The sequence below is a fragment of the Opisthocomus hoazin genome, chromosome 6 (assembly GCF_030867145.1).
Source record: "Opisthocomus hoazin isolate bOpiHoa1 chromosome 6, bOpiHoa1.hap1, whole genome shotgun sequence".
Classification (NCBI taxonomy): Eukaryota; Metazoa; Chordata; class Aves; order Opisthocomiformes; family Opisthocomidae; genus Opisthocomus; species Opisthocomus hoazin.
In genome coordinates this window covers 59,901,451-59,928,478 of record NC_134419.1, presented here as the reverse complement: position 1 = coordinate 59,928,478, position 27,028 = coordinate 59,901,451, and the positions used below count along the sequence as shown (strand labels likewise).

Sequence of the window (27,028 nt, the reverse complement as noted above, 5' to 3'; positions counted from 1 at the left end):
TCTGTATCATTCATTCCCTGTGGCAAAGTGCTTTACAGAAAGCTCTGGATACACGATGAGAACCACTTTTGTATTTGTTTTCAAACGCTCCGGTTCTGCTTGTTTCATTTAGCTACAAATTCTCTAGGTCAAAACTCCCCCTGGCACATGTGCATGTTTAGAGACACAGGCCGCTGTGAATGCAGCTCCCTTAAGCTAGCAGAAAGGATTGGCCAAAATAAAGAAGTTGTACTTGAAATGTGTTTGGTATCCAAGTTAGGACTGGCTCCTTTTCAGATGCCCACATTTGTTTGCCTTCACAGTAGAATAAAAAATACACTCGGCTGTCCTCGCATATCTAGATGCCATTCTCCACAGTAAGAGTTTAAGAAGGCCCTTGAGAAACGGGTGCAAAAGAAGTGCTCACATCTACAAAACAAATGACAGTTAACCAAGCAAAAGGATTTTTTAAAATGCAGTTGTATATTTTGCTTATCAAATTACCATTTGTTTTATATCTGTGCACAGATACTTTGTATCCACAGTATCCCCTTGGAAAGCATGCTGTTATCCTGCCCTCTAAGAGCCTGCCTACTTCTTCACTTGTGGCTGTTAAGTGCACTTCTATTTGTAATATCAAACCATAAAAATGACTTGTGCACTCTGCTAGGATTTCAGATTACATAGGCTTTGTCTAAATGTACCATGGAAAACCTTAATAGATTTAGTTATCTATGTTTTAACATGTAGATGACATTCTGCTCCATATTGGATAGATATCATGGTGTACACAATGACAGCAACAGAGAAGTTCAACATGAATGGCACCATGTCAGTTTAGCTAAATATTTGTGACCAAAAAAAGGAAAAATATTCATAATAGGACCATTTCCCTTATTTAAACAACTTGAAAAGTGATCCTTGTTCCTGAAACAATCTTGATTTTCAAATTATTTTCTTTTTTTTTCAAAGTGAGCCTTTTCCCAAGGGAGACTGTATTTTCTGAGTTCCAAGTCAAAGTTGGTTTAAAAATTTTAATGTTTGCAGAATAGGATCATAGGATAATTCAGGCTGCAGGAGATCTCAGGAGGTCTCTGGATGAACCTCCTTCTCAAGGAGGGTCAGCTCTGAGGCCAGCCCAGGTTGTTCAGGGCTTTATCCAGTCAGATGTTGAAAACCTTCAAGGGTGGAGACTGAATAATAAATATTTATTCAAATATGAATATTTGGCTGAACTTGTTCAAAACCTAAACCAAACCAGTATAAGCTTCTCCATTTCCACCCCACAACTCTGCTGCAAGGGTCCCTACCAAATCACAAAACGGCAAATCTGACACAACTCTGCGTAACAGGTGAAATGAACCTTAGGAATCATTAAAGGCCAAATCCAAACCTCACTGAAATCAATTAAAAGATGCTCTTAGTGTCTGTCTAGTCCCTCTGAGGGAAATGTTTGAGCAATTAGCACTGACAAAAGGAAGTGTCTGACAGGATCAGGACAGGTTCTGAATGCATGGCTCTTGTCAGGGTCAGAGGAAGGCTGGGACCTGAGTTCAGGTTAGGGAAGCGTTGGTCTATGTCCTGAGAGCAGCCTCGGTCCTGGGAAATTAAGAATTCACTGAAGAAAACCTCTGTCACAAATATTAAAACTAGGAGAGTGGGGTAGTGCCTGTGTCCCATCTCCACATTGTATTTATTAGCAAAAGGCCTGATTCTTCCCTTTCTTTTCAGGAAGACAAGAGTCACTTCACTGAAAACAATCCTGTAAAAATAGCCTATGGTGTGAATTAGGCTGAAAGTCACTGGTATAATTCTTCCTTAGAGCTCCTGCACTTCAGTTTTAATTGGGAAAAACAGTATGAAAATGAGACAGATAAAAAGGAAACCAGTACTCCAAATATAGGTATTTATAGGCAGGCATATTACATTCAATTTTTCCATATTTTCACCAAAGTTTTCACATTATCTATGATGATAAAAAAGAATTTATGCCAGGATGAGTGATATTTTGATACAGACCTTTCAAAGAAAAGTGATAATCCAAAGAAGCACATTTCTAGAAATTAATACTTTGGATATTTCATGTCTCTTCTTTTTTTTTCTTTTTTAAATTACATAATTCACAAGAAAAAAATTAGGTATAATGTTTTTCAGGTTTTACAAGTTAGTGTTATATTTCAACGGAGCCTGAAAACAAAACAAAACAAAAAGCACTTCAGTTATAAGAAGCAAAGGTCTTCTCATCCTAGCAAAAAATTAAATATCTTTAAAGGATTTCTTTCAACCTTGATCCTTACCAAGATATTTCAGGCCAAGTATCAAGTTAAGTTGAAGTTTTAAGCTGCATTGTAAATAACTCCTGATTCTAAGGGGACTTATTAGGAGGTTATAACGAAATATAAAGAATTCAGCAGCATGTTAGTGGACACTGCAGAAGTATATGAGAAGTCTAGAGCAGCTGCAACTGTATTCTGGTTGTTTAAAGGTTTTTTGACATGGCTGTTGCATTGTGCATCCAGTATACAATCTTCTTGTCAATAACATCTGGGCAATCAATGTGTGCAAAAAATGAATCTTGAGTTTATGGCATATCTGTAGCCATATGCTTTCTACCTGTCAATATAGTTCAAAGGCAGCGTGTAAGGAAAGTTCAGCAGATGCGGCGTCTCTCCTAGGTCTCACAGGAGATGGTCTTATAGATTTTACCTCATGTCATACATCACGCAACACATCTGGGCAAAAGGGCACTTGCTTTGGCAATTCCAGCCATCATAATGGCAAAGCAGCAGCAGCAGCAAGCAGTGACTTCACACTGTTGTATTTATTTATGTAGCTGTCATTGCCCCTTCATCTCACTGATAATTTGGTGCTTACTCAATTTCGCACTTCTTCAGAGTGATCATCACCTTGCATCTTTCAATGTGGTCAGCTTCCATTTTGCTTCCCACCCAAATCACAGTGAGATTCAGATATAAAGTGTTGTACAAACATCAAATCTGCGTGTGCTTTTGTGTGCATGTGTCTGTTCAAAACATTCTTAAAAACACTAGGTGGACTATTTTGTTACTTCAGTTTTCAAGATACTCCTTCAGCAGCAAAATTATCCAAATCGGTGAGGGACACTGTGTCAGTGTTTGGGGATGGGCTCATGTCCTTTTGTAAGCGAACCTGAGTTTCTTCATCATCTTGGCTGTAGAGGTAAGAGGCTGGTTCAATATAGGGCTGGGTTTCCACAGATTCAGCATGTCTGTAGTCCTGTTGACCATCTTCAGGTAGTTCAGCTGGTTGTCCTGGTACAGCTGGCATTAACCAGGTAGGTTCAGAGAGTAGAGAAGGTGACTTCAGCACTGCTACAGATGAAGCTGGTAAAGGCCGCACTCTAGGGTAGGAGGCATAGGGAGAATTCGGAATTTCTGAAGAAGGGGTCTGATATAAGTTCCCTTCTGAGGAAGGGAATGAGACTTGAACATATTTGCCAGTTTCTGGGTCATAAAATGTCTTTAAATTAACTTTAGCTGGTAAATCAACTACGTAGTATTGGCCAGAGTCAGGATCTTGGAGGAGTTTACGCTGGGTTGAAGAGGGTGAAGGGCTTACTGCTGATGCACCACTGGGTCTTCCTGTACTGGTTTCTGTGGGAGTAAAAGTTGAGTGAGGGGCAGGATGGAGAGGACAATATCCCAAGGGTGAGGGAGATGCTAGTGTCTGTCCAGAATGAGAAGACTTTGTCCCTACAGCATCTGTATGCTCAGTCTGAATTTTTTTCTGCTGCTCTTGCATTTTCTTTCTCCTGCTTGCCAGCTTTTTGGCCCGCCGCAGAGCCTTTTCTGTTTTTGGTGGCACAGCAGGTGGCTTGCCTGCTACCCTCTCCTCAGGTCCCCTGGGCTCCAGTCTCTCAGCTTCCCCTGCAGAATCAGAAGGCAGATTCCTCTGTGCTGAACCAAGTATCTCTTCTGCAGACTTATCAGCTTGGCTTTTTAGTGCCATGTTTAGCAAGGTAGGGTTTATAACATCCTCTCTCTCTCTTGTTGGCTTGTCCGATGACGAACTGGCAGCAATAGAGTGCATCGTGCTGCCTGACCCGGGGCTTGTAACAGCAGAGCATGCAAGATTGTCTAACAAAACTGGTACACCTTCCGTATGTAGGATGGTCTCTAAAGCTTCATGGGATACAGGAGAATACATGTGGTCCTCTGATATGGAGCCAGTCACAGGGGAAATGGTCTCCCTAGTGATTATTTTTTTCGCACAAGAGCCACCTCTCCGATTAGATAAATGATGATTCTTAAAGTAATTAGTCTTTCTTTCTGCAGGATAGCTGGGATTCTTATGTGCTTGACCATTTTCCAGACCTAAATTTGGCTGTGTTAAGCTGTGTCTTGCCCTCCTAGACTGAGACTTCTCTTTCCTTCTGCAGACACTTTCCTCATTTATTTTCCCAACTTTATTTAACAAAGCACGAGTCTCTTCATCTTCTTCCATCAGCTTCCCTAATGAAAAGCTCTCTGTATCTTCCAGAAGACTGGGATCCAGAGTTCCTGAAGTAGACCCAGGCTCACTGGCCTCTTTCCCTCTGTCAGTTGCTCCATCCCTCACATTCTGCTGCCCTCTGTGCCTCAATGCCAACCAGCCTACCTCCTGGGCATGCAACATGTTTCGGTGCTGCTTGTTGTGCTCTGCTAGGGGCACAAACCCACTTTCCATTTCCTTATAACTGTTGCTGACTGCATCATCCAGGGAAAAGGACCTGAACAGGGGCAGCTTTACAGCCCTTATTACCTGAGGTGATCTGAATGTGTTGTCTTTAATCATAAATAGACTGGGTTTGGCTGAGCTTGAAGATGGGGGTGTTTGTGGCTCCTCAGACCTGGGGACAGACATGTCCCTTATACCGTCGGAAGCAGAATCCATGCTGTTGGGCTCTTCCTTTTTCTCTCCCCTTAGTTTCTCTTCCATCAAGCTCCTCTGTTCTTTCCCAGTAACCCTATCCTCCTCCACCTCTGCTGTGCCAGTACCAGAGCTGATACAAGCATAATATTGGAGTTCTTCTTCCCCAACCTCTTTCCCTCTGTCCTTGTGGCTTTTATTACTGTCTTCACCCATTTCACTCTTAGTCCTCTTGCTTTCTTGAAGACATGCCTTCTGCATCAGGGGCACTGGTAGAAATGGCTCCTCCTGAAGTGGCTGCTCTACTGTGGAGACAAAAGATTGCTCCGAAGAACTACTGCTTCTTTTACCTTGTGCTTCATGGCCTGTTGCCACCAAAATGGTTTGGGTGTCACTGTAAGGTACATCCTCTGCTGGTGAGAGTTGGTTTGGATGTGTTTTGAAGGCAAACTCTTCGTTCTGATTAGTAGCCTGTCTCTCATTTTCCTCACCCTGGATGCTAGGATTTTGCACAGGCTGCCCAGCCTTTGTATCTGCATTGTCTCTACTGAATGGTTTCAGTGCTGGATATGGCAGATGTTTCCTTAAAACAGGTTCGTTTGAATCAAATCTGACCAAGGGGAAGTTTTCATTGCCTCTTGTGTTTTTAACCAGACCTTCGTGTTTTGAATCGTCTTGCTGCAAGTTGTCTCCAGTTTGGCAAAATAAAAGGTCTGCTGTTGTCTGGGGTGAACTCAAAGTCAGGTAATTGTCTGTAAAGTGTCCAGTTAAATCAATTTTATTGGCCTTTTCGTGAACTCTGTCAGACAGTACAGAGTTTATATCACTCGATTCATCTTTCTCCACAATATTTTTGTTAATATTTTCTTGCAAAGTTGAGAGTGAGGCCTTCATTTTTGTACTCTCCTGTATATTTTCGCTAGTTTTATTTTTGTCTTCCAAGGTTCTTAACAGGGGAGAAGGGGTATACATGCTTTTAACACGTTTACGTACATCCTTCAAGTTAAATAACAGACTTGATGCTTTCGATTTGTAACTATCCCGAGACCTGTAATCCCCAAACGCACTCCCATCGTCGTCTCTTGATGCCATGCTCTCAATGGGAGGAGGTGTCAGTGGGATCAGCTCACTTTCAACAATGTCCACCTCCTGTTTTGGTGGTATGATGGGTGTTAAGAGTTTGGTGATGTTGAAAGAAGGACTGATTGATCCAGGGGAGTTTGCCTGTTTAGCCAGAGGAATCACATCCAGACCAGATTCGGCACCAGTCACCTTCTCAGAAAACGAGCACTTCTCATCACTGGCTATGAACTTCTCCTTTGAAGTCTGTCTCCTCTCTGCTGCCCCTTTTGCAGCCCTCTGTTTCCTCCAGGGTGGACAAGTATTGCCTAGTTGAGGAACGAAGGCCTCCTGTTCGGTTAAGGTGGCCAGGGGTCTCAGTGGAGGTGGGCTGGGTGCCTGGGACATGGGTGAGGGTGAAACCATGCTGTAGGACATGGACTGGGGTGAGATGGAGGCCTGGGACAAGGCAGGGGGGGAAAGTTGAGCTGGCATTGGGGGTGGTGGCACAGGAGGTGCTTCAGGGATGGGGGGTGTTGGAGGATGGCCCTGGTGGGTAGGGGGTGGAAGAGGAAGCACCTGTGGGACAGGGGTTGGCCGAGGGGGACCCTGGTGCACATGGATCCTAGGGGGGGGTGCAGGAGGAAGAGCATCAGGAAATTTGGTTTCTGAGGGGAGGGTGCCCTGAGGTACATACACAGCTGGGGGAGGGACGCTGAAAGCAGCTTCTGGTGAAGGTGGCTCCATCTGGAAACCTTTCACCTGCTTCTTAGCAACAGTGATCTTGGCAGGTGGTAATTGATGTTCACGCGTACGGGATCCTTTAATAAACAGTGCTTCTTCCAGGTATGCAAGACCTCCCTTTTTTGTTTTTGTATCAGCAAATTCCTCCTTTTCAGTCAGTTTTTTATGATGAACATTCCATGATTCAAAAGCACTGTTCTCACTGTGAAGAAAATTACCTTTTTTGGCTGGCTCATTAACTTTCACACTTCTGTTTTTTAGAGCCTTTTTAGATGAACGGGAAAAATTTGACTTGGCTACTTTTGACATCTCAATCAGGACAGGATAATAACCATCAGAGCCACAACAACTGAGGTCTATTTTATTAGGTCTTTTCTGTGGCTCATGTTTGCCACTGAGACAGTCACTACCTTGACTAACCTCAGAAAATTCAGAAAGATCCTTGTGGATGCTTAAAATGTCTGTGTCATCCCAGCAAGCCATGTCTTTTCCATGATTCATTTTACATTTTTGAAAGCTATTCTTACTGGTCTGCTTAAGGGCTATCAGGGAACCTCCTGACCCTTGGTCTGCAGTCTTATCAAATGTCTTAATCAAAGAGGACACTTTTGAAACATGTTTATTGTTCCTTGGACCAGGAACTGGCAAATTCAAGATTTTCCTTTCTGTGGCAAAAGTACTATTTTTAACAATCCTCTTCTCCTCTGGAGCACACTTTGGTAACTGCTGGAATGTTGAAGCCCATATTGTATGTTCATTGTTTCTTGCTGTTAGCTTGTTACAGACGTTGCTTTTCTTGATAGTATGGTTTAATACCCCTGGGTGAAATTTAGCAGAGAATTGGAGGGCGAGGTCAGGTGAAATGGAAAGATCTGGTTCATTGTAAGAGTCTTCGAATTCTGCCACACACAAACTTTTGAAAGCCCGGTCTGTGAGACTGCTCACCTCTCTGTCTGTGTCATCCAGCAGACTCCCAATACTTGAGGAGTCACTATGTCCCTCTGTATGTTTCTTATTTCCCTGCATTGTGCATGGGAGTCATGAATGATGTATCCAAAGGATTAATTTCAGGTGTCAAATAGGCAGATGATTGTGTTGGGTTGTTCCAGCTGTTTGCAATTCACTAGCACAAAGTGATTTCTCCAGATGGTGCTGCTGCACATTGATTCATCTTATGGAATAGCTGAAGGAAACTTTCTTCTCTGCAAAGCCAAAAATTATAAATTATCATTTTTCTATATTAACACTATTAGACAGAGAGCATTTTGCAGATATATCAGTCACTGACTAATTTGCTCCTACACGTATTCTAAACAAGATGCTAGCAACCACAAAAAAACCAAGATGAAAAATAATTGTTATTTTGGTCAATTCAAGTAGCTTATGGTAGATAGTTTAATTTCTGGAAAGGGCCATTAAAAACAGTGGTTTTGCCTCAGATTCTTTACTTTGGCTCTTAAACAAGGATATAAGAGCCAAATTTCAAGTACTTCCCTTTTCATACCTCCAACCATAAACACTTCCAAGTGCTGGGCATGCATTTAGCTGAGAAGGTTAGACATTTTTTGGTCAGGAAGAATTAGTAATAAAAAGGGAGAAAGCTTATTTAGTGAAAGAAATGTTGACGAAACTTACTTGGCAATGCATCATCATTACAATTTAAAATATTTTGTGAAAAATAAAGTTATTATAGAAGATTTTATTCTCACTCATCCATTAGCTCATGACTGTGGAAAATGAAGTCTGTAGAGATGAATCTGCTTGTATCAGGCTGGAGCTTTGCTGTGACAATTGCCCTGAGCAGAACCCTTGTTTGAGAAAGCAGAATGCCACTATCGGTAAAGAGGATTTACTCTGCATTAGTATGCTCCAAGCATATATTGTTGGGGTTAAATCTTTAGCCACCCATATCCAGGTATGGTTGGTTCGTTGGTATATTGAAACTGAAGAGGCTGCTAATATCAGCTTAGCCAGCAGAAGGCAGGAGTGCCTAGAGGACTCTAGCAGACCCACTGAAGCAGCACAGGGAACATTTGGTTTCAGTTCCAGAAGTGCTCAGAGCAATAGGTAACTCATTCAACACAATTATAAAATATCATAGCCTTCCATTAATCCCTGGTAACGATGCACAGTCAGAGCCCAAAGCACTGTGTTTTTTGTCTATCTCCACGTCAGTCTGAAGGCAGGATGGCGGAGTCTTTGGCTGGAACAACTATAAGCAAAATAGACCCTTCAGCTATACCTGAGATCTATACAATAAAACTCTAAAGTTCACTCTGTAAACTCTTTAGATACTTATTCTCATATTCGAGGGCTTGAGCAGGGTATTGACAAAACTACAGCAAGACTCAGTTTAAAAGCATATTCAAGATCTAGCTAAAATGAAAGGCCTTTTAGACTCCTTAAGGAAAGTCTGATCTGTATCTCCATTTCCTAGTACAATTGCATCATTAACGTGATGAGCTGAAACACCACAGTTCACATCTACAGCAGCTTCCAGCTTCTATACAGGTAGAAGCTGTCTCCATCTCAAGCCTGGATCCACCATAGAACTGAATAATGAAATCCAGATCCAGATTTCAGCCCCTCCAGCTGTTCCAACTACATGATTCCACTTTGGCCCATCTCAGTGAGACTCTCGGAAAGGGTGCATTTTTCCCTGGGATGACTCAGTGCTGGTCGGAGTATGAAAACTCAGAGGAACTGGGCTTAATCATGTGAGTCACTTAGGCTCAGTTGTTTCTTCAAATGAAAACACTCCTCACCTTCCTTTTCTATTTAAAAAACCTCAGCCAACCTATTTTTAGCCTCAAAGTATCATAGTGAATCTTGATTCTGTCCTTCCAGCCATACAATTGCAATGACTTATGCAGCACTACAATAGTTTTATACCAGAAATAAAAAGAGCTTAACAGAGCTTCTCCATTTTACTTTGTACAAAGATTTTACAAAAATAAGTTTCACTACGCCCACTACACATGCATTTTTGTGTATAACACAGCAAGAAAAAAGAGAAGACAAATGAAAGGCTATCCCACTCTCGGTTTTGGTTCTTAGCTGTTATATGGGTCAGAAGTACACATACATACCTGTCATGTAATTTTGCTTCTCATCTTTAGAACTCCCTCTCATGCTTGTATTTGGTTTCATTTCTGACCGTCTTTATTGAGGAGGCAGAAATAGACCAGTGAAGTAGATTTGACAGAAGTAGTATCCTGGGATTTTTTTGATCTTCGGCATCTTTTGATCTTAAGTGAACTCTGCAATCTGAAAACAAAAAGACATTTATTTGCATGATATGAAGATTGTCTTATGCTGTATTCATTCATCTGTTTGTTCATTCAGATTTTACAACCATTTTAGGAGTGATTTACAGTCTTTCTTACCAAAAGAGGCAGATATCCACCCCAGAGTGATAATAACCAGATATCTTGAGGGTTTGGTAGCTTGTGGAGTGCAGTCAGGTTCCTAGCAAACAACAGTCACAACCTCCAGCACTCTCTGGTAGCCCCAGCAGGGAGTAACAGCTGAGCAAGCAAGGGTTTCCTGGCAGTCTGCCCATTGCAAAGGCTGGGTGATGTCTCCATGCTAAAAAGAGGGGTTGTGCCAGATGAATTCTTCCTTGCTGCTGTCTATGTCCCTCCCATACCACCCTTTCAGAGGGACTGCAGAGGAAAATGTATGCTTTCACTCCACCTGTATATGACTTTCTACTGCCAACAAATATGCATGGGTGTCAGTCTTGTAGATTGGGAACTAATGCAGCTGAAGTTTGAAAGTCCATTCTTTTCACTGTCACTTTTGTAAAGGAGAGGAAAGGTGGACAGCTGGGATGGTGAAGGGAAGTAAACATAACATCTTTTTGCTTCCACGCATGAACCAGAGTGATGAGATCCTAAAGGCAAGCTCAGCTATGGTCAATGTGCATTGCTGCTGTCCTTTTGCTGTGGAGACCCCCAAGATTCAAGCTAGTTTGTTTAATCTCTGCAAGAATATATCAGTTTCCTACAAGGAGAACTGTCTGGCCCTGAGGAAATGCAAACAGCATAGGTGTAGATAGAGTAGATTTTCCTGAAGCAAGGGTCTCCTTTGAGGAAACTTTTGTGTCAGCCTGTGGTATACAAAACACACTGGCAAAAGCGGCAACAAGGGCTCACCCACTGGGATGGTCTCTTACACCTTACCTGAAGACGGACAGTTGGCAGTGTTAGTTTAGGGACAAGCCTGTACCAATCAGAGCTTTTTGTGGCCTGTTAAAGATGTCTGAGTAAAAAAAAAAGTAAAAGGTAAGAAAAACACCCTGACGCTATGTCTGATTGCAGCCGAATGTGAAAGGGCATCTTCATTGCAGAGATGTGTACTCGGTTATCTATCTGCTCAGAGGTTAAATGTCAATCTTACTGCTGTTGTGGTACTCTTAACTGTGCAAAGCCAACACTGTCATGGGAGTTTGCGATTATGTTCTGGCTCACTCATCAACGGGCCTGTCGACTGAACTCCAGCAGCACAATGTTTATCACTATTTAGCGGTGGTGGTGCCTGAACTAGGAGGAAGCTTGGCTTTCAGGTCTCATGGACAGCGGTCTGAAGAAACATCTTGTCCCTTGTAAAATGAGAACATGTGCTGAAAAGTGAGTAGGGTAACAATAAGCATGGAGATCATGATGTAATCTCGGCAATTATTTTCCTAGATGGAGTCACTGTTACAAAAACAACTCCGCACCACTGAGTAAAAAAAAAGTAGTGACTGTCGCTGTCTCTGAAAGCCCTGTGAAGATCCTGGTCTCTCTCGGCCATAACACTAGCACTTGGGCAGTGTAATGTTTCAAGCTGGAAAAACTGTAGCTACACCAAGCATTCAAGGTGCAGATCACTACTGGGACTGCATTGAAACTGTAGCACTGTACTGATCTGGCTATCCCTTGTATACCTATGATGGCAACTTCTGAGCTTAGAGCAAAGAAGCTGTTCATGGCTGGTCTACTACCCTGGTAAAGTCCTATTTCTTTACTTTTTTGGACAAACATGGCAGCCAGCAAGCAAGGTGCAGTGTTTGAGCTTAGGTTAGGATTCAGCTGGTTAAAACATTTAAGGATGCTCGAATCTAGGCTGTTTTCAAGACAGAGGAAAGCAACACTGGGCATGTGGAACTGTCTGGGAAATGCTGAGGAACATGCGAAGTGTTTGGAGTAGGCATCATCTGATATGAGCTACTGAAAAAGATTGCATGAATGTAGAGATATCAAGGAGCTTAATCAGAAACAACCTCCCCTCTCTTTTAAATAGGAAGCTTTTTTCAGTGGCTCTCCTAAGTGCCTAGCAAGTTCTGATAAGGAGGTTAAATTACAGAACCTATTCCTGGCCTGGCACAGACTGAATGTCAACTTTTTTCACTAGACAGGAGCTGCGCAAACTGGCAAACTTGGCTAGAGCGTGTGACATCACTGCTGCTGCAATACATAAAGGGCCAGTTGGTTACCCCACCCCCCTTGGGCTGGTATTTGGCTGAAATGTTGTGCCATGAGACATCGCAGTGGCATTTTGGCAGTGCCCTTGGGCACAGCAGTCTGAAGTCAGCAGCACTGCATTCCCCCTGATGATGGGAAAAGAAGGGAGAGGGAGGGAAGGTTTACTTTTTAAAATCTTTATGAGCTGGTTTCTTCATGTGGTGCTTTCTGCACTGCATCCATCCACAGCTGCAGCCCAAAATTCAGAGCCCTGTGGTGACTGCTGGCTGACGTTTATTCAGCAGCATGTTCTACTCACACACTTGCTGCTGCTGCTGTTTTGGGCTTCAAGGGTCATATCATGACAAATAGTACTTCCTACTGTGGGAAATAGGAGAATCCCTAATGAACCAATGATTTTTTTGTGTAGGTGCACATATGTTCATGGCACATACAGGAGCTCATAACCAAATGAGAGGACTGGATGGAAACAGGCCTGTTCAGCTACCAGGCTGAGACAAAGCTCCCAGCTGACAGCAGCTCCTTGCTAGCCCAAGCAGGGCTGGCACAGTGAGCTCCCTTGGATATTGACAGGAAGTCCTTTGTGGCAGCAGAGATGAGTACCCGAATGGATATTGAGTGTGCTGCAGCCCTGAGGGCACATGGGCCTGGGGGAGGATCACAACACCCTCACCAAGGAGAGGAGCTGCCTGGCAAGAGAGATATTGGTGCTTCAGCCTCATTTCCCCAAACTGTTCAGAAAGGCAATTTCTGGATTAAGACTGTCACAAGGTGAAAGCTATCAGCACAAGCCTCCATTTCCCTCATCCAACAAGACAACTTTCCACTATACTTTTGGTCATAAAGGGCAGCCAAAGTGAATTCTTTTGTTTGGGGGAAGGGAATTTGCTCAAGTACAAATATCTGCTCCAGCTGATGGAGGGTGGAGAACTAGGTCAGTCCAGCTTTGGGTGAAGATCTCAAACACTGACAGAAATGACTAGCATAGAACAAGATGACCTCAGCTATTCCAGCATCAGATCTTTGATCACTGCACTGGGAAGAAAGGTGAAGGAACCATGTGTCTGGACCAAATCATTGTAGACTGGGGTCCATTCCCCTTGAGGATTTGGCCCAGCAATTCTGTCTTGAACAGCTCGTCCTCGGCCAGAGGAGAAACTTCTCCTGACTTTGGGCCAACTTCTGTTCTCAGTTACACTGGTATAAATCTACAGTCCTTTTACTGACGTCAGTAAAATAACTGAGAACAGAATTGGTGACTGTAAATACATCTACTTCCTAAGCTGACACTGGTGCACTATCCAGAAGGCTACATCAGTAACTGTAACCACAGTAAAGTGAAGTCCAACATCTCTGAAGAGCCAAACCTCATCCCAATGCGGCATTCAGACCAACACGAGAATGAAAGGGATCTGGAACCAATACCACATTGCTATGCCTCCAAATCTTGTCCTCTGGACAATTCTGATTTTCTAACCTGTATCACTCACCACTGACAACACCAGTGCATTTAGGATAAAGTAATTTTTCTCTTTCCTGCAATATTCACTAGAATATGTACACCTAAGAGTGGTGTGGTAGACGTTGTGCAGTCGCTGCCTGCACTGGCAGAGTTAGCTGGCAGTCTGAATTGCCATCCTATGGACACTATAATCTTTTGGAAATGTGTTTGTGTGTGTGATGGGAGGATGCTCTCATTTAAATTATTTTTGAAATTTCACTTGGAATAAAGATTCTGAAGAGAAATTAAATTATAAATTCTAAAATTTCATTCAGAATTACAAAAAATCTTTTCATTTCAGATTGTTTCACTATTTTTACATTATAGGCCATGAGAAGTTTACATTATAGGCCATGAGAAGTAGTAATATATACCATAACAGTTAAAATAGTGTATTATTACTGCCCTTAAGTGAGAGAGGGTGTATGCTATTTCACATTAACTGAAAATTTTTATTTTCTATGTCAAAAAATACTCTGGTAGCATTGCATTAGTGAGTGTGATCTTGTTTTGAAATTTCCCATAGTAAATATTCCAAATGATCAATAAAATAACTTCTAATTATCTTTCTAGAAGAAATGTCTTTAAAATGAATATGACTGTGATTTTATTTGTTTAATTAAACCATTTTTTTCTGAAGAAAAGGCGGATGAAGTCTTTTTCTCCCAATGAGCTCTACTGAAGTTAGTGCATCTGTTGCCACAGGAGCTAGAACAGAGGATTCAGACACACAGAATCACACACACAGAGAATGGTAGGGGTTGGAAGGGACCTCTGTGGGTCATCTAGTCCAACCCTCCTGCTGAAGCAAGGTCACCTACAGCAGGCTGCACAGGACCTTGTCCAGGCGGGTCTTGAATATCTCCAGAGAAGGAGACTCCACAACCTCCCCGGGCAGCCTGTTCCAGTGCTCCGTCACCCTCAGAGGGAAGAAGTTCTTCCTCATGTTCAGACGGAACTTCCTATGCTTCAGTTTGTGCCCATTGCTCCTTGTCCTGTCACTGGGCACCACTGAAAAGAGTTTGGCCCCATCCTCCTGACACCCACCCTTGAGATATTTATTAGCATATATTAGGTCCCCTCGCAGCCTTGTCTTCTTCAGGCTGAACAAGCCCAGCTCCCTCAGCCTCTCCTTGTAGGAGAGATGCTCCAGTCCCTTCACCATCCTCGTAGCCCTCCACTGGACTCTCTCCAGTAGCTCCTCATCTTTCTTGAACTGGGGAGCCCAGAACTGGACAAGAGTACTCCAGATGGGGCCTCACTAGGGCAGTGTAGAGGGGAAGGAGAACCTCCCTCGACCTGCTGGCCACACTCCTCCTAATGCATCCCAGGATCCCATTGGCTTTCTTGGCAGCCAGGGCACACTGCTGGCTCATGGTTAACCTGTCGTCCACCAGCACTCCCAGGTCCCTCTCCACAGAGCTGCTCCCCAGCAGGTCCGCCCCAAGCCTGTACTGGTGCATGGAGTTGTTCCTCCCCAGGTGCAGGACCCTGCACTTGCCCTTGTTGAACCTCATCAGGTTCCTCTCTGCCCAACTTTCCAGCCTGTCCAGGTCTCACTGAATGGCAGCACAGCCTTCTGGTGTATCTACCACTCCTCCCAGTTTGGTGTCATCAGCAAACTTGCTGAGGGTACATTCTAACTCTTCATCCAGGTCATTGATGAAGAAGTTAAACAAGACTGGAAGAAGTTAAACAAGACACTGCTGAAGAAGGTCAGTGCAACCTGGTGGAAGCACAAATGCAAGGAGGGAGTGTACCTAACTAATGACCTTGTGTTACATATTCTGCTCTGTGTCTTTTCCCCAGAGTATGTGAACCTCTTCCAGGCGCCAGATGGAATGCTTACCTTTTCAGCTCAGACCACAAAGCTTCAAGCACTGGGAGATGAAGACCTCATGTGAAGAAAAAGTGGGAAGAACAAGGACGGCTTGTGACAGCTATGGAGAATCATGGCAAGACTCTCTACCTTTCCCTTTCTTATTCAATGGCAAAGACCCAACAGTTCTTTGCAGCTGGTCTCTGGACTGCCTTTCCCAATGTCCTCCAAATGCCCCATCCTGCCAAGAGGCCTGTCAAATCTGGAAGAAGGAGATGTCTCTCAGAACAGGTTGTATGTGAACTGAGGTTTTCTTGTAACTCTTTTAACTCCTTCTATTACCTGACCCCTATCCACTGCCTTGGAAGAGTCACTAACATGCAGAAATGATGGAGGGAGTCAAATGCACAGAGCTCACGACTAACACAGGCAAAGGGCAGGTGCAGCACTTGGAAAACAGCACAAGTCTATGAGAATCACAAGGCAGAGGGAAGGTGCTTCTCCCATGACCTGAAGTCAGCACAGACAAGTGACATTTAAGCAACTGAACCCAAACAGTGCACTTCTTGGCATTAAATGTCTGACTGGAAAAGGCCACTGTCTGTAACTAGGTCAGTAGTTATATACTGAGATATTTATACAGCTCCCCAGTAATATGGCACATGAACACCTCATGGCTATTTATCCTTACAAACTCTCCCACTACAAGCAGGATTTTTGTCTCACTTACAGATCAAAAGCTAAGGCCCAGCTTCAACTGACTGAAGATCAAACAGAGCATCTGTGACAGGGAACCAAATCTATATTTTCTCAATCACACAAGAAGAGCTTAAGCTTTGTCAGTTAAGGCAAAAATGTGCCTTCCCACTGCCCTTCACAGTGCATGGTACTTCACCATGAGCCTCTGCAAAAAAACCCCCCTTCAACTGAGTATGGTGCTGTAGCTTGGCATTATATTGTATAGTGAAATTCATATGGATTTGTAAGTGACTGATATACTGCAAAGATCTCGGCTCCTCCTCAGGTTCTTGATACCTGTATGTCTCTTTGAGTTCATGAAGACTCAAGCCTTCCTTCTCACTAGTTTAAGCTGGCAACTGACATTTCACTGCCACAGCCACTCCATTGAGAACTGACAGGATTTCAGCTGATGAGACAGATATTCTTCTCCTTTCATTTAGTCTCAAACAGAATCACAGAATCACAGAATGTTCGGGGTTGGAAGGGACCTCTGTGGGTCATCTAGTCCAACCCTCCTGCTGAAGCAAGGTCACCTACAGCAGGCTGCACAGGACCTTGTCCAGGCAGGTCTTGAATATCTCCAGAGAAGGAGACTCCACAACCTCCCTGGGCAGCCTGTTCCAGTGCTCCGTCACCCTCAGAGGGAAGAAGTTCTTCCTCATGTTCAGACGGAACTTCCTATGCTTCAGTTTGTGCCCATTGCTCCTTGTCCTGTCACTGGGCACCACTGAAAAGAGTCTGGCCCCATCCTCCTGACACCCACCCTTGAGATATTTATAAGCATATATTAGGTCCCCTCGCAGCCTTGTCTTCTTCAGGCTGAACAAGCCCAGCTCCCTCAGCCTCTCCTTGTAGGAGAGATGCTCCAGTCCCCTCATCATCCTCGTAGCCCTCCACTGGACTCTCTCCAGTAGCTCCTCATCTTTCTTGAACTGGGGAGCCCAGAACTGGATGCAGTACTCCAGATGGGGCCTCACTAGGGCAGTGTAGAGGGGAAGGAGAACCTCCCTCAACCTGCTGGCCACACTCTTCCTAATGCTTCAAATGTGAAAGCTTCTGAGTATTCACGTCCTGAGTGGAAGAAAGATTTTCCTGCAGTAGAGTGAGAGTTGTAGAGTACCACAGCATCGCAGTGGATAGAGACAGGAGATGACAAGGAGGAAAGGGAAGAAAAACACTTGGACAAGAAAGCAAGTGTCCTGGATGCCTTGTAAAGGAGCATGTCAGACACGTCAGCATGTCAGCAGTCCCAGCCCCTGTCATGGGAAAATTGTAATGATAGTAATGATATCACTAAGTACGCTAGACACAAGAGGGAAGCAGGTGTATTCTCCTCTGTGATGTACACAAGAAAATCTGCAGCTAGCAACCAGCCATGCCTCACTTCTCTTTCCAGGCTGAGGAATCTGAAACCATCCCCCACTTGCACTGCACTCCTCATCTGTCCCAGCACACCGATACCATCTGCACTGTCAAGTTTACACTTAGACCATTTAAGCACCTTGACAAGGAGAGTCTGACTCACACCCACTCACACAGGATACAGTCTCAGGAGATAACAGGCTTGCAGAAAACAAGTATTATTCTTTTACTGGTTGTCTCACCTGCTCCTTTCCTTTGTATCTTCTGGATATTTCCAGACTTTGGACACGGATTTTGCTGAATCTGTGTTCTATAAGGGAAAGAATTCAAGTCATTTATAGGTGCTAGATTCAAAACTGTTGCAGTTTCTAAGTGGTTTTATCACCCACTAAATTCCACAGGATTTAGGGACATGCAATATCCTGAAAAACCTGTCTTGTGTTACCAAAGACAAATAGAGCAGGGAAGAGAAGGTGGAGGCTTTGGTTTTCAAAATTTTCTCGCTCAGGCTGCAGCAGTAGAGCTATAGCTTACCTGCACCTTGCTATAGCTTTCAAGTGCAGTCAACAAGCTCAGTTCTTGAGCAAGCAGAAGGCTTGGCAAGGAGGGAAATACACACTTGTACATATGCCAGAGCATCTGACTCAAGCACACAACCATCCATTTGCATAACATCTGTCCTCCAATGAAAAACTGCTCCTCAACCATTTGTGATGAGAACAGAGCCATTCCAGTTGAAGGACAATAGCTGTAGCCTGCCTTACTTCTGCCTGCTCTCTGGAAGATGGCCATGGGACAGCTAGCTATCCACCTATGGGAGGAATTTGAGGAGGCAGGGGAGAGCCCAGGCACCCTTGCCTCCAAGTGTTATGTCTGGAGGCCACACTATTTTCCTCCTTTTGAGGAGCAAAAGCCAGCCAGTGGTCTCATCCTGAGCAAGATGGAAGTTCCTTCCAGTTCGCTCTTCACTATGTAACAGGAGTTCTTTTTTTTTTCCCTGGGACATGAAGACTCTCTCTTCTTATTCAGAGATTGATTCATTGTTATGATTTAATGGTATGCCCCCAAGGAACTTCCTCATTCTTTTACAGCTAATCTATATGCTAAGGCATTTCTTGTGATTATTCTGGAAAGGATATATGCAAAAGACAGAAAGGAAAATGACAAGACTTCTAAGCAGGATCTACATTTATTCCCTAAGAGAGAGTCCGATGACTCTGGCTGAATCACTTACTCAGAAGCCTCAGTGATGCTGTCATCACCATGCTTTTCCAGACCCCCAAAACCCTCTAAAGAAACCTGCATGCAGGCAATAGCATCATCTGAAGCCCAGTGCTATCACCAGCACTTCTTCCCCAGCTCTTCTCTTCAATTCTCCCCCACACCCCAGTGGCAATGCTACCTACTTGTATCTGGCTTCTTAAAATTAACAGGTCTGGTCACAACTCCCGTAGCTCAAAGAATCATTTCTCATTTTTAGAGACACAGACTAAGTCCTAATGTCACTACTTCAAAGCAGATCAGTCAAAACAATGAGTCTCAGTGAACAATAATATTGTGAGCAGGAATGCTGCCCCACTGCCCCAGCACAAATTCTGGACACATCTTGCAGGGTCTGGCTCCCTCTGAACATATTGGTGCTTCTGCACCAATATCCCAGACAGTGCTGGGCACTTAGTCCAGTTTCTGCACAATGGAGCCCTATACTTTGAAACATGTGAAGGATGGAGAGAGGGACACACTTGAAATATATCCCAACAGACCTGAAGCCATCAGAAGTGTGCAGAACTGCACAAGGGTCTATAATGAAGCTGACAGGCAGGCAAAGCTGACCTTAAGGTATGACAGGTTACGTCTGATCCAGGTAAAGGTGACAGACAGAGGCCCATCTGAGACTGAGGATCTGCAGTAGCTGTAAACTGCCAGCTACTGCTGTTTGCTGACTCTGCATGTTAAGATATAGCCAAATGTTACCAACATGCATCTTTTTCAGACACTTTTCCAAAAAATGCAGGGATTTTCATCTGTATCTTTTCCAAGTGGAAAGTATGAGTTAGGTGGCCTTCAAGTGCCTGACTGTCATAGCTCTATCACAGTTCCCAGAAGAGCTGCAGACATAGTGTCTAAGTAACAGGGAAAGCACCCCTGAAACTACTGGGATGTAGCTATGTAGAACACTGAAAATAAAGATGCATTGCTATTTGAGCTGCTAGGCTCATAAGAAGGTTGGTCTGACTGTTACTAGATGATTTAGATTAATCATTACCAGCTAATGCCTTCTTGTATGTCATTATTTGCAAGCACAGGAGATAGACAATAAAGAAACCTAGGACTATAATTAAATATCTGCTTTCTATACCTGTCCAAAGAGGATCTTTTGGCAGGGGAATCCAATAGAGATGGAAACCTTTCTTCAGGGGAAGGATTGTCCTCTTATGGTTTCAATGCTGCCTCAGTTCCTCTGCGGCTGCAGTCTATCTGACCATACACACTTCAAAAACATAAAAACCCTGGTAAGCAGAAACATAGACACAAAACACCAAGCTTAACACAAGTATGCAAATATATATATACACACACCTATAGATATGTGTATAAGCAGTCACTGACCCACCCAAAGACACATGCAGGCTTGACTGAAGACAGACAACCTTTTCTCAAGGTTTTCTGAAGGTTTCCCCTATCAGTGCAGACATGCAGCCCCCACTGTGGTCCCTTTCCCCACACGCTTGTCAGCTGGCTCACAGACTGCTGGTCCCAAAATGCAACACTACCTCAAGCAATGCACACCAGCTCCAAAAGCAATGGACTCACCCGCTCGATTATAGTAGACAAAGCTCTTCGTGACCTGGCACCCTGGTTGCAGGCAAGCCAGCACAGCGAAGCCTGCAGCTAAAAACCATTTGCAGAATTTGCCTCTGCCAGTAACTTTCTGTGTGTGTAAACTCAGCTAGACTAAAGCAAGGAAAGACTGATACTGAAGAGTGGTATTTTGTCCCAACCTGGTTCATAGGGTTAGTTGACTTTTTTCCTGGTCTTGGAGGGATTTACATTTTCACAGGCCTTTTGCACAGCTCTAGTAATGCAAGCAAAGACAAGACAAACATTTCAGAGAAGCAGGTAGGAATAAGAGGCTACAGAGTGAAATTTCTGTATGCTTTTGGTTTGTGCTGCAGGGATGCAATTATATCTGCATACTTCCACCTGGCTGTGGCCTTCAAGTTCATTGGTGAGTGCCTGTTAAAACTGTTTTGATAACTAAGTTGTCAGTATGTATGTAAATAACTTCCTAGTGACAAGCCTGGAAGGATACAAAAATGTACTTGTTTTGGGCTTCCAACATATTGTCAGTCTTTTATTTGTTAGTATTTTCCACAAGTCTTACCCTTCAAGCATTTAGCCAAAGGCATTTATTTTTCACATGGTCAGTTCTCTGAAGAAGTGAAGGAAAAGAGCCATGGGCTTTGATCCTGTTCAGGAAGCTTATTTCTCCTTCTTATCTCTTCTCACTTTCCCTTCTCCCCAGCTTCGCTCCCAGCAATGGCAGAGGACTAGTGAGGGACTCTCTGATACTCTCTGGTTAGACAGCCAGAGTGAACCAGTCGTTTTGGTCTGCTGCTGGAAAACTTTTCCCTGTTCAGAACTAATCGAATTACCTGTTCATAGGCCATTTAAAAAAGCATAAACAGTTTGGCTTCTCAAGCTCAATTTTAATTATTTCTGTTCTTTGCTGCTGAGTTCTGCAACTAGGCTAATACAATGCAGCTCCTTGGGATGGCAGATTAAGAAGTTCTGCAACAACTGAACTCAGAAAAGCTTATGCCATTTAAGAAATTATCCAGTGATTAAAATTGGATACAAGTCATAGTCACAGTCATTTATAGTGGCCTCTTAGCACTGCCCAGGTATTTGAACTATTTTACTTTTTCAGGCTCTGTAACATACTAATTGCTGTCTATAAAATATTTAAACTATTCTCTTTCTACTTGTTCCAAAAAGAGAAATAAAAATGCCTTCAACCCCCTACACAAATCATTAAAGTTTTTAGGAGTATGTTATCTGTAGGCAGTAATCATCTGGAAAATAAAATCAATGTATATTTTGCTTAAAGTTGCTTACAGCACAATACACAGGACAGTTAAATGGAGATTCATAGCAATCTAGTGTTTTTTCTAAAAAGATCATACCCCTTTACCAAATAATTATATGTGCTATAAACAATAATCACTGCAGACAAATCTATTTGCATGTCTCTTTCCACACAGAGACTTTCAGAAACAATCCTGCATTTTTCAGAGCAGAGAATGTTGGACAAAACGAAAGGACTTTCCACCTCTAATCACTGAAAAAAAGATACAAATGTTTGATTTCTTGTATTTGATCAATTATACAACTGATCCTGCAGTGCACACATATTCACACACTCAGACACCACCATTCTTCACCATTTCCCTGCTTTAAAAACACCCATACACTTCCCCCTTACCTTCTGTGCTCCAGTTTCCTGATCAGGGACAGTGCAGTGCTGCGCTTTCTTCCTTTAAGTCAAAGCTCCAGCACGTTTTACAGCAGCCTGCTTACTACTAGCACTTCCCATTATTTATGTGTTTTGGACTCTCCTTCTGAACATGGTTATCTGAATAGAAACAACTGCTGAAAAATAAATAAAACACTAAAAGTGGAGGAGCTAACCCTTGAGCCCTTGCAGACCTGCCCAGCCAGGTGAAGTGAGCAAGGAATACACAGTTAGTAAAATGTATTTAAATAGTCATCAGGCAAGGGGAAACTAAACAGAGATCATGGTAGGGAAGAGGCAAACATACGTATTGGAATAACCATGCGGTGTCAAGTAACAGACAGATGAAACAAACAGTCATCAGCTATTTTTACATTCAGATTTGCCATTGGTAATGCTTCAGAGATAACTAATACAGAAAGTAATGCTGTGCAGTTGGCTCACTACTGCCAGTGATTCAAACCCTAAAGCACTGCATTTTTGTGTCCACAGGTGGGAGTCAAAGTGTTTATTAAGGTCACCACTAAAAATACTGTGTAAGAAGTATGCACATGAGCAACACATTACTGTCCTACTCGTGCTTTTTCATAAATAGCTCATTTCATCATCAAGGCTGGACAAATGTATCCAGCGTTCTTGGAGTAAGGACCCCATTCCACCGTTCTTCCAAAGCAAACAAGACCAGCCACCCTCCTGGGAGGCACATGCCATCATTGGGTTTCATTTAGCAAACTGCAATAGGATGTTGAATAATAGGGGAAATACGCCAGGAAGTCAACAAGCTAAGGTTCTTTACTGCAGAGAGAACAATGGATAGCACCCTTTGCCACGCTAAGCGCTCAGAGCTCCTAACTGAAGTCATGAGGATCTCTTGGGGCTCAGCATCATGCTGGACTTGAGCCACAGCTTGCAGCAAAGTTAAGAGCAGAATCTCCTGCAATTACAGCCCAGCTTCTGCTTCCATGGCAGAGCAGGGCTCCATGCGAGCCCAGTGCTCATCTGTGCTTTAAAAAGAGCTGCTAATTACATTGCTCCAGCATAAACAAGGCAACAACCATGTTGTATGTGCTGCCTGAGAATCTCCAAGCACCAGGAGGCTTGTGATGAACTAATCCTCCCTCAATCCAAGAGCAGCCTAAGTTTACCTGTCCTTGGAGGGACAGTGACCTGACTTCCACAAAGCAACCTTCAGCTTTGAATTCCCCACGTGGGAGAAGTGTATCACTCACCTCAGATCCCAGCAGGAAGATTTTTCAAAGCTCACTCTTAAACTCCTGGTCTGGGCTTTTGGTGCTCAAGTGCTTCTCCTAACTCATCCCAAACTGAATGCTGGTCTTGCCAAATATCAGGGCATTTCTGCTAAGTTCTGACCCCAAACTGCACACTTCCAGCTGCTACCCACCTCCTACATCCATCAGAGAACCTATGCACAAAGATTTGGTGCATGCTTGAGTCATGGCACCTATGAACCGAGATATCGGAGAGAACTGGTGCACCCTGCAAACAGAAAAAAGGTTTGGGATGAAACAGACAGCAGAAAAGAAGTTTTCAGGCACCCACTGACACTAATGTAGGCAAAACTGTCTGTACATGTGTGTCTGTCTCTCCCACACATTTCTAAAGAGGGGTGGAATGTATTTCTGGAATACTTGTGCTAAAAATAAACCCATCCCTGCTGTCTATGAAGAGAGGTAGGTACAGCCCTGCTTTCTATAAGCCCATGAACTTGTGAACCACTTAGAAGCTGAATCGCAACTAGAAAGACCCCCATGGAAATTACAGCTGCTAGCGCACGAAGGTTGGCTGATTGCTTGGAAAACCCAAAACAGGCCTCTCACACAAAAGCAGCTGGAGTTAACACTGTTTATCACGATGAATGTGCTTTACAGGCTCCAGGTTTGAAAGGACTCAAATCTGGGAATAGGCATTATGCTTATTCAAATATGATTATGATAAATACATATATTTGTAAGTTCAGTGCTCAGATGAGATGCTGGGATCAGATGGCCTGTCATTAAAACAAAACCACTTCTGAGGAAAGTTACTGAATAACACACAGCAAACACAACCCAGTGGCACTTAGATGTTGCTATTCTGCTCCCAGGAAATTTAAAAAGCAAAAATTCCTGCTGCATCCTTTCAGTAAGTGTAGAGCAATAACAGATCACACCAAACTTTTTAGACAGCAATTCGGACTGAAATTTTAAATTTATGTGAAAAGAGTAAGCAATTTTCACAAATATGTCAATGGAAAATTAATGTATGTATGCATGTACAATGAACTTCATCTTTCACACAAACACATTGTAACTTTTTATGCTTGGCAAGGCTGAGAATACAGACACAAGAGCCTTATGCAAGAGCAGTAGTTTTCAGCCTTTTCTGACTTGTATCCTATCTCTCAACACTGTCTTCAGGGAAATAAATGCAGTTCTGCCCTACTGAGAGACACATTTTTCCTTTGTTACCTTAGCTGCAGATCCCAGAGAAGCGGTATGCATACCCCAAGGGGTCAATGGACTGGTCACATGTGAACAGTCCCTGCTACATGGAAACCAAAAAGTGGAACTGATTATAAACAGAAATGAAAACATGCTACCCTAGACTAGGAAAATGCAAGTATCAAACCGCTTTGGTTGTAGAAAGTAAATGGTTTATAAATCTCATGGCATTAACAAGCAGTGGGCCTATTTAACCATCCATGAGACCAATATGACTATATTGAGTTTCCATTTGTTTGTTTACAGCACTTTTTGTCCAGCAGAGCAATGCAGGTTCAGTTCTTACCTGGCAGCCACAGACTGAATGATTTTTTTATTGTTATCACAGTTGGTGCAAGAACTTGATCTCTGGGAACGGGACAGATGAGTGCAGAGCTTTGGCTGGACAGAGCAGCACCAGGGTCATATCAGCTGAACAAAAGCATTGAACCAAGGGCTAGAACATGTCCCACAGCAGGACAACACCTTCATCTGCTCTGCATTTTGATCATTGCTCTTGCAGATAGATATTGCTGTGCCCCACCTGAAGACTTGCAAGGCCTGCATTTCTCTGGGGGTGTTTCTGGCACCTGCATGTCTGCTCCTGGATGTGCCCAGGAGTGCAGCAGCAGCAAACAGGGCTGAGCAAGCAGGCATGATGCAAACCAGATGCTGCTCCACGTGACTCCTTGGGACAGCCCAAGCCCCTCCAGCCTGTTTTCCAGCAAGGGGCCTCCACCTCCATGGGACCTGCCTAGATGGGGAAGCGGCGGCCAGTTCTATCACATTCCTGCAGCATGTCAGCAGCCTGGACCCAAATCCCTCCCTTCGATGCTCAAGCTGATCTGAATACACACCTCCTCTGATGATGGAAATGCTCCCAGTTTCTGGGAAGGGGGTGCTCCACTTGTTCCTCCTCTTGCAATCCTTGTATTTAACACCTTGCTGAAGGAGAGAAAATGCCTGAAAATGAGATGAGGCCTCCAGTTTTGCATTCTCCTCTAGGAAGCATTGGACTTGCCTGAGCATCTGCATATTTTCTACTAAATGTGAAAGCATCTCTGCTTCCTTCTGCAGTTGAATGTTGTGCAAAATCTCTGGTCAGACCTACCCTCTTCTCTATCCCCAGGAGGCAGCAGAGACCTGAGGGTCCTAAGGGAGGAAGATGTCTCAGCATTGCTATAGATATTTCGTCACCCAAAGGGGAACAAGATCAAGGATGCATTTTTTGCTCAGCACCTCCTGTTAGGCAACACAGGCTGTGTTGTGCCTGGCATCAGTGGAAATGACAAGGAGATCTCTGTCATATTTTTCTCTGCCTATATCCTCTTCCAGGTCCATTCTCAATACGCATCCAGGTCTGAAGCAAATTCTGTCCTGACAAACCCAGCTGAGCAGATGTAGGTGAGGACAGCAGGGTCCCCAGCACATAAGCACCAGTAGCAGTCCTGCGGCCTCTTCCGTTGGGGCCATTTCTCCACCTTACTGGAAGGGCTGTTTATCCACCCCTTGTGCAGCATTTGTGCAATGAGACAGGTGCAGGACTCATACACAGCCTCTCTCCACGGCTACTCCTTAGAGCTAAAGCCTTGCCTGTAGTTGGATTTTATCAGTTCCAACTCTAGAGACTTCCAGAGGTCTGATAAGGAGAGAAATTCCAAGTTTTTAAGACCTTGGAGCTTTCTCTGTTTGTCCTTATTACAGTTTTGCATGAAGCCTGACAAAGTAAAAATCTGCTGCAAAAGGAAGCTTTTGAAGAAATTTCGGTATGGTTCAAGCAAGAAGAAATATTTCGTTGATTTGAAGAAATATTTCCTTGATTTCACCTTTCAGAATTTTATAATATGTTATTTAATATAGTACAATATCAAAATTATTTTCATCCTGCCCTCCGAAAGTAGTAGCAGATATTTTCCAACAAACAAAACACCATGATTCTGCTCTGAAAACAGATTTCTCATGAAACCAACAAACTTTGCTACATTTAAGCTTTGGCTGCATTTCTGGTTGCTGGCAGACATTGGTTCCACCACCTTTTTGACCATCTTTTTAGCTCTGTGAATATGACCTTAAATTAAATTCTAAAAGAATTTCTACAGCCTGATCTGCTCTCCCTGCTGCTTCCCCATCAATACTACCCAGACTCAGCTGACTCAGTAATGACTTGTCTGGATTCCAGCCCCAAACACTCATCCTAAAACTCTGGGAGGTGCCTGGTTGTGGCACCAGACTGGGACTCAGCAGCCTTCTTATGGCTTTCAGGGACAGAAGGTAGGCTAGAAGGACCCCAAAGACACAGTCTCAGTGAAGTTGTGGCAAGGATCTCAGTCACAACCACATCCTACTTATTTCCCCCAAATCAAACTGACACTCTAGTCAGGAGAAAAGTCTTGCTTTTGCCAGTAAGACAGCTGCCTCACATACATTGATCATATCTGCAGAACCCCAAAAAGATTTTTTTGTATAACTGTT

General features: G+C 43.5%; 1 protein-coding gene across 10 annotated transcripts; it reads right to left on the bottom strand.

The window, feature by feature from the left end:
- Positions 1-1,871: 1,871 nt before the first annotated feature.
- C6H10orf71 (chromosome 6 C10orf71 homolog) lies at positions 1,872-22,356 on the bottom strand. Of its 10 annotated transcripts, none has more exons than XM_075423378.1 (7): positions 22,047-22,353; positions 20,563-20,636; positions 20,375-20,452; positions 19,920-20,070; positions 17,803-17,870; positions 9,759-9,936; positions 1,872-7,871 (listed from the first exon to the last, which is right to left on the bottom strand). In XM_075423378.1, the coding sequence occupies exon 7, from the start codon at positions 7,693-7,695 to the stop codon at positions 3,055-3,057; it is 4,641 nt and encodes a 1,546-aa protein (XP_075279493.1). In that variant the 5' UTR covers positions 7,696-7,871; positions 9,759-9,936; positions 17,803-17,870; positions 19,920-20,070; positions 20,375-20,452; positions 20,563-20,636; positions 22,047-22,353; the 3' UTR covers positions 1,872-3,054. The 10 variants fall into 10 exon arrangements, 9 of the variants coding, with proteins under 9 accessions (XP_075279493.1, XP_075279496.1, XP_075279499.1 ...); XM_075423381.1 differs by having other exon boundaries at positions 19,920-20,051; XM_075423384.1 differs by lacking the exon at positions 20,375-20,452 and adding an exon at positions 15,488-15,719.
- Positions 22,357-27,028: the final 4,672 nt, after the last annotated feature.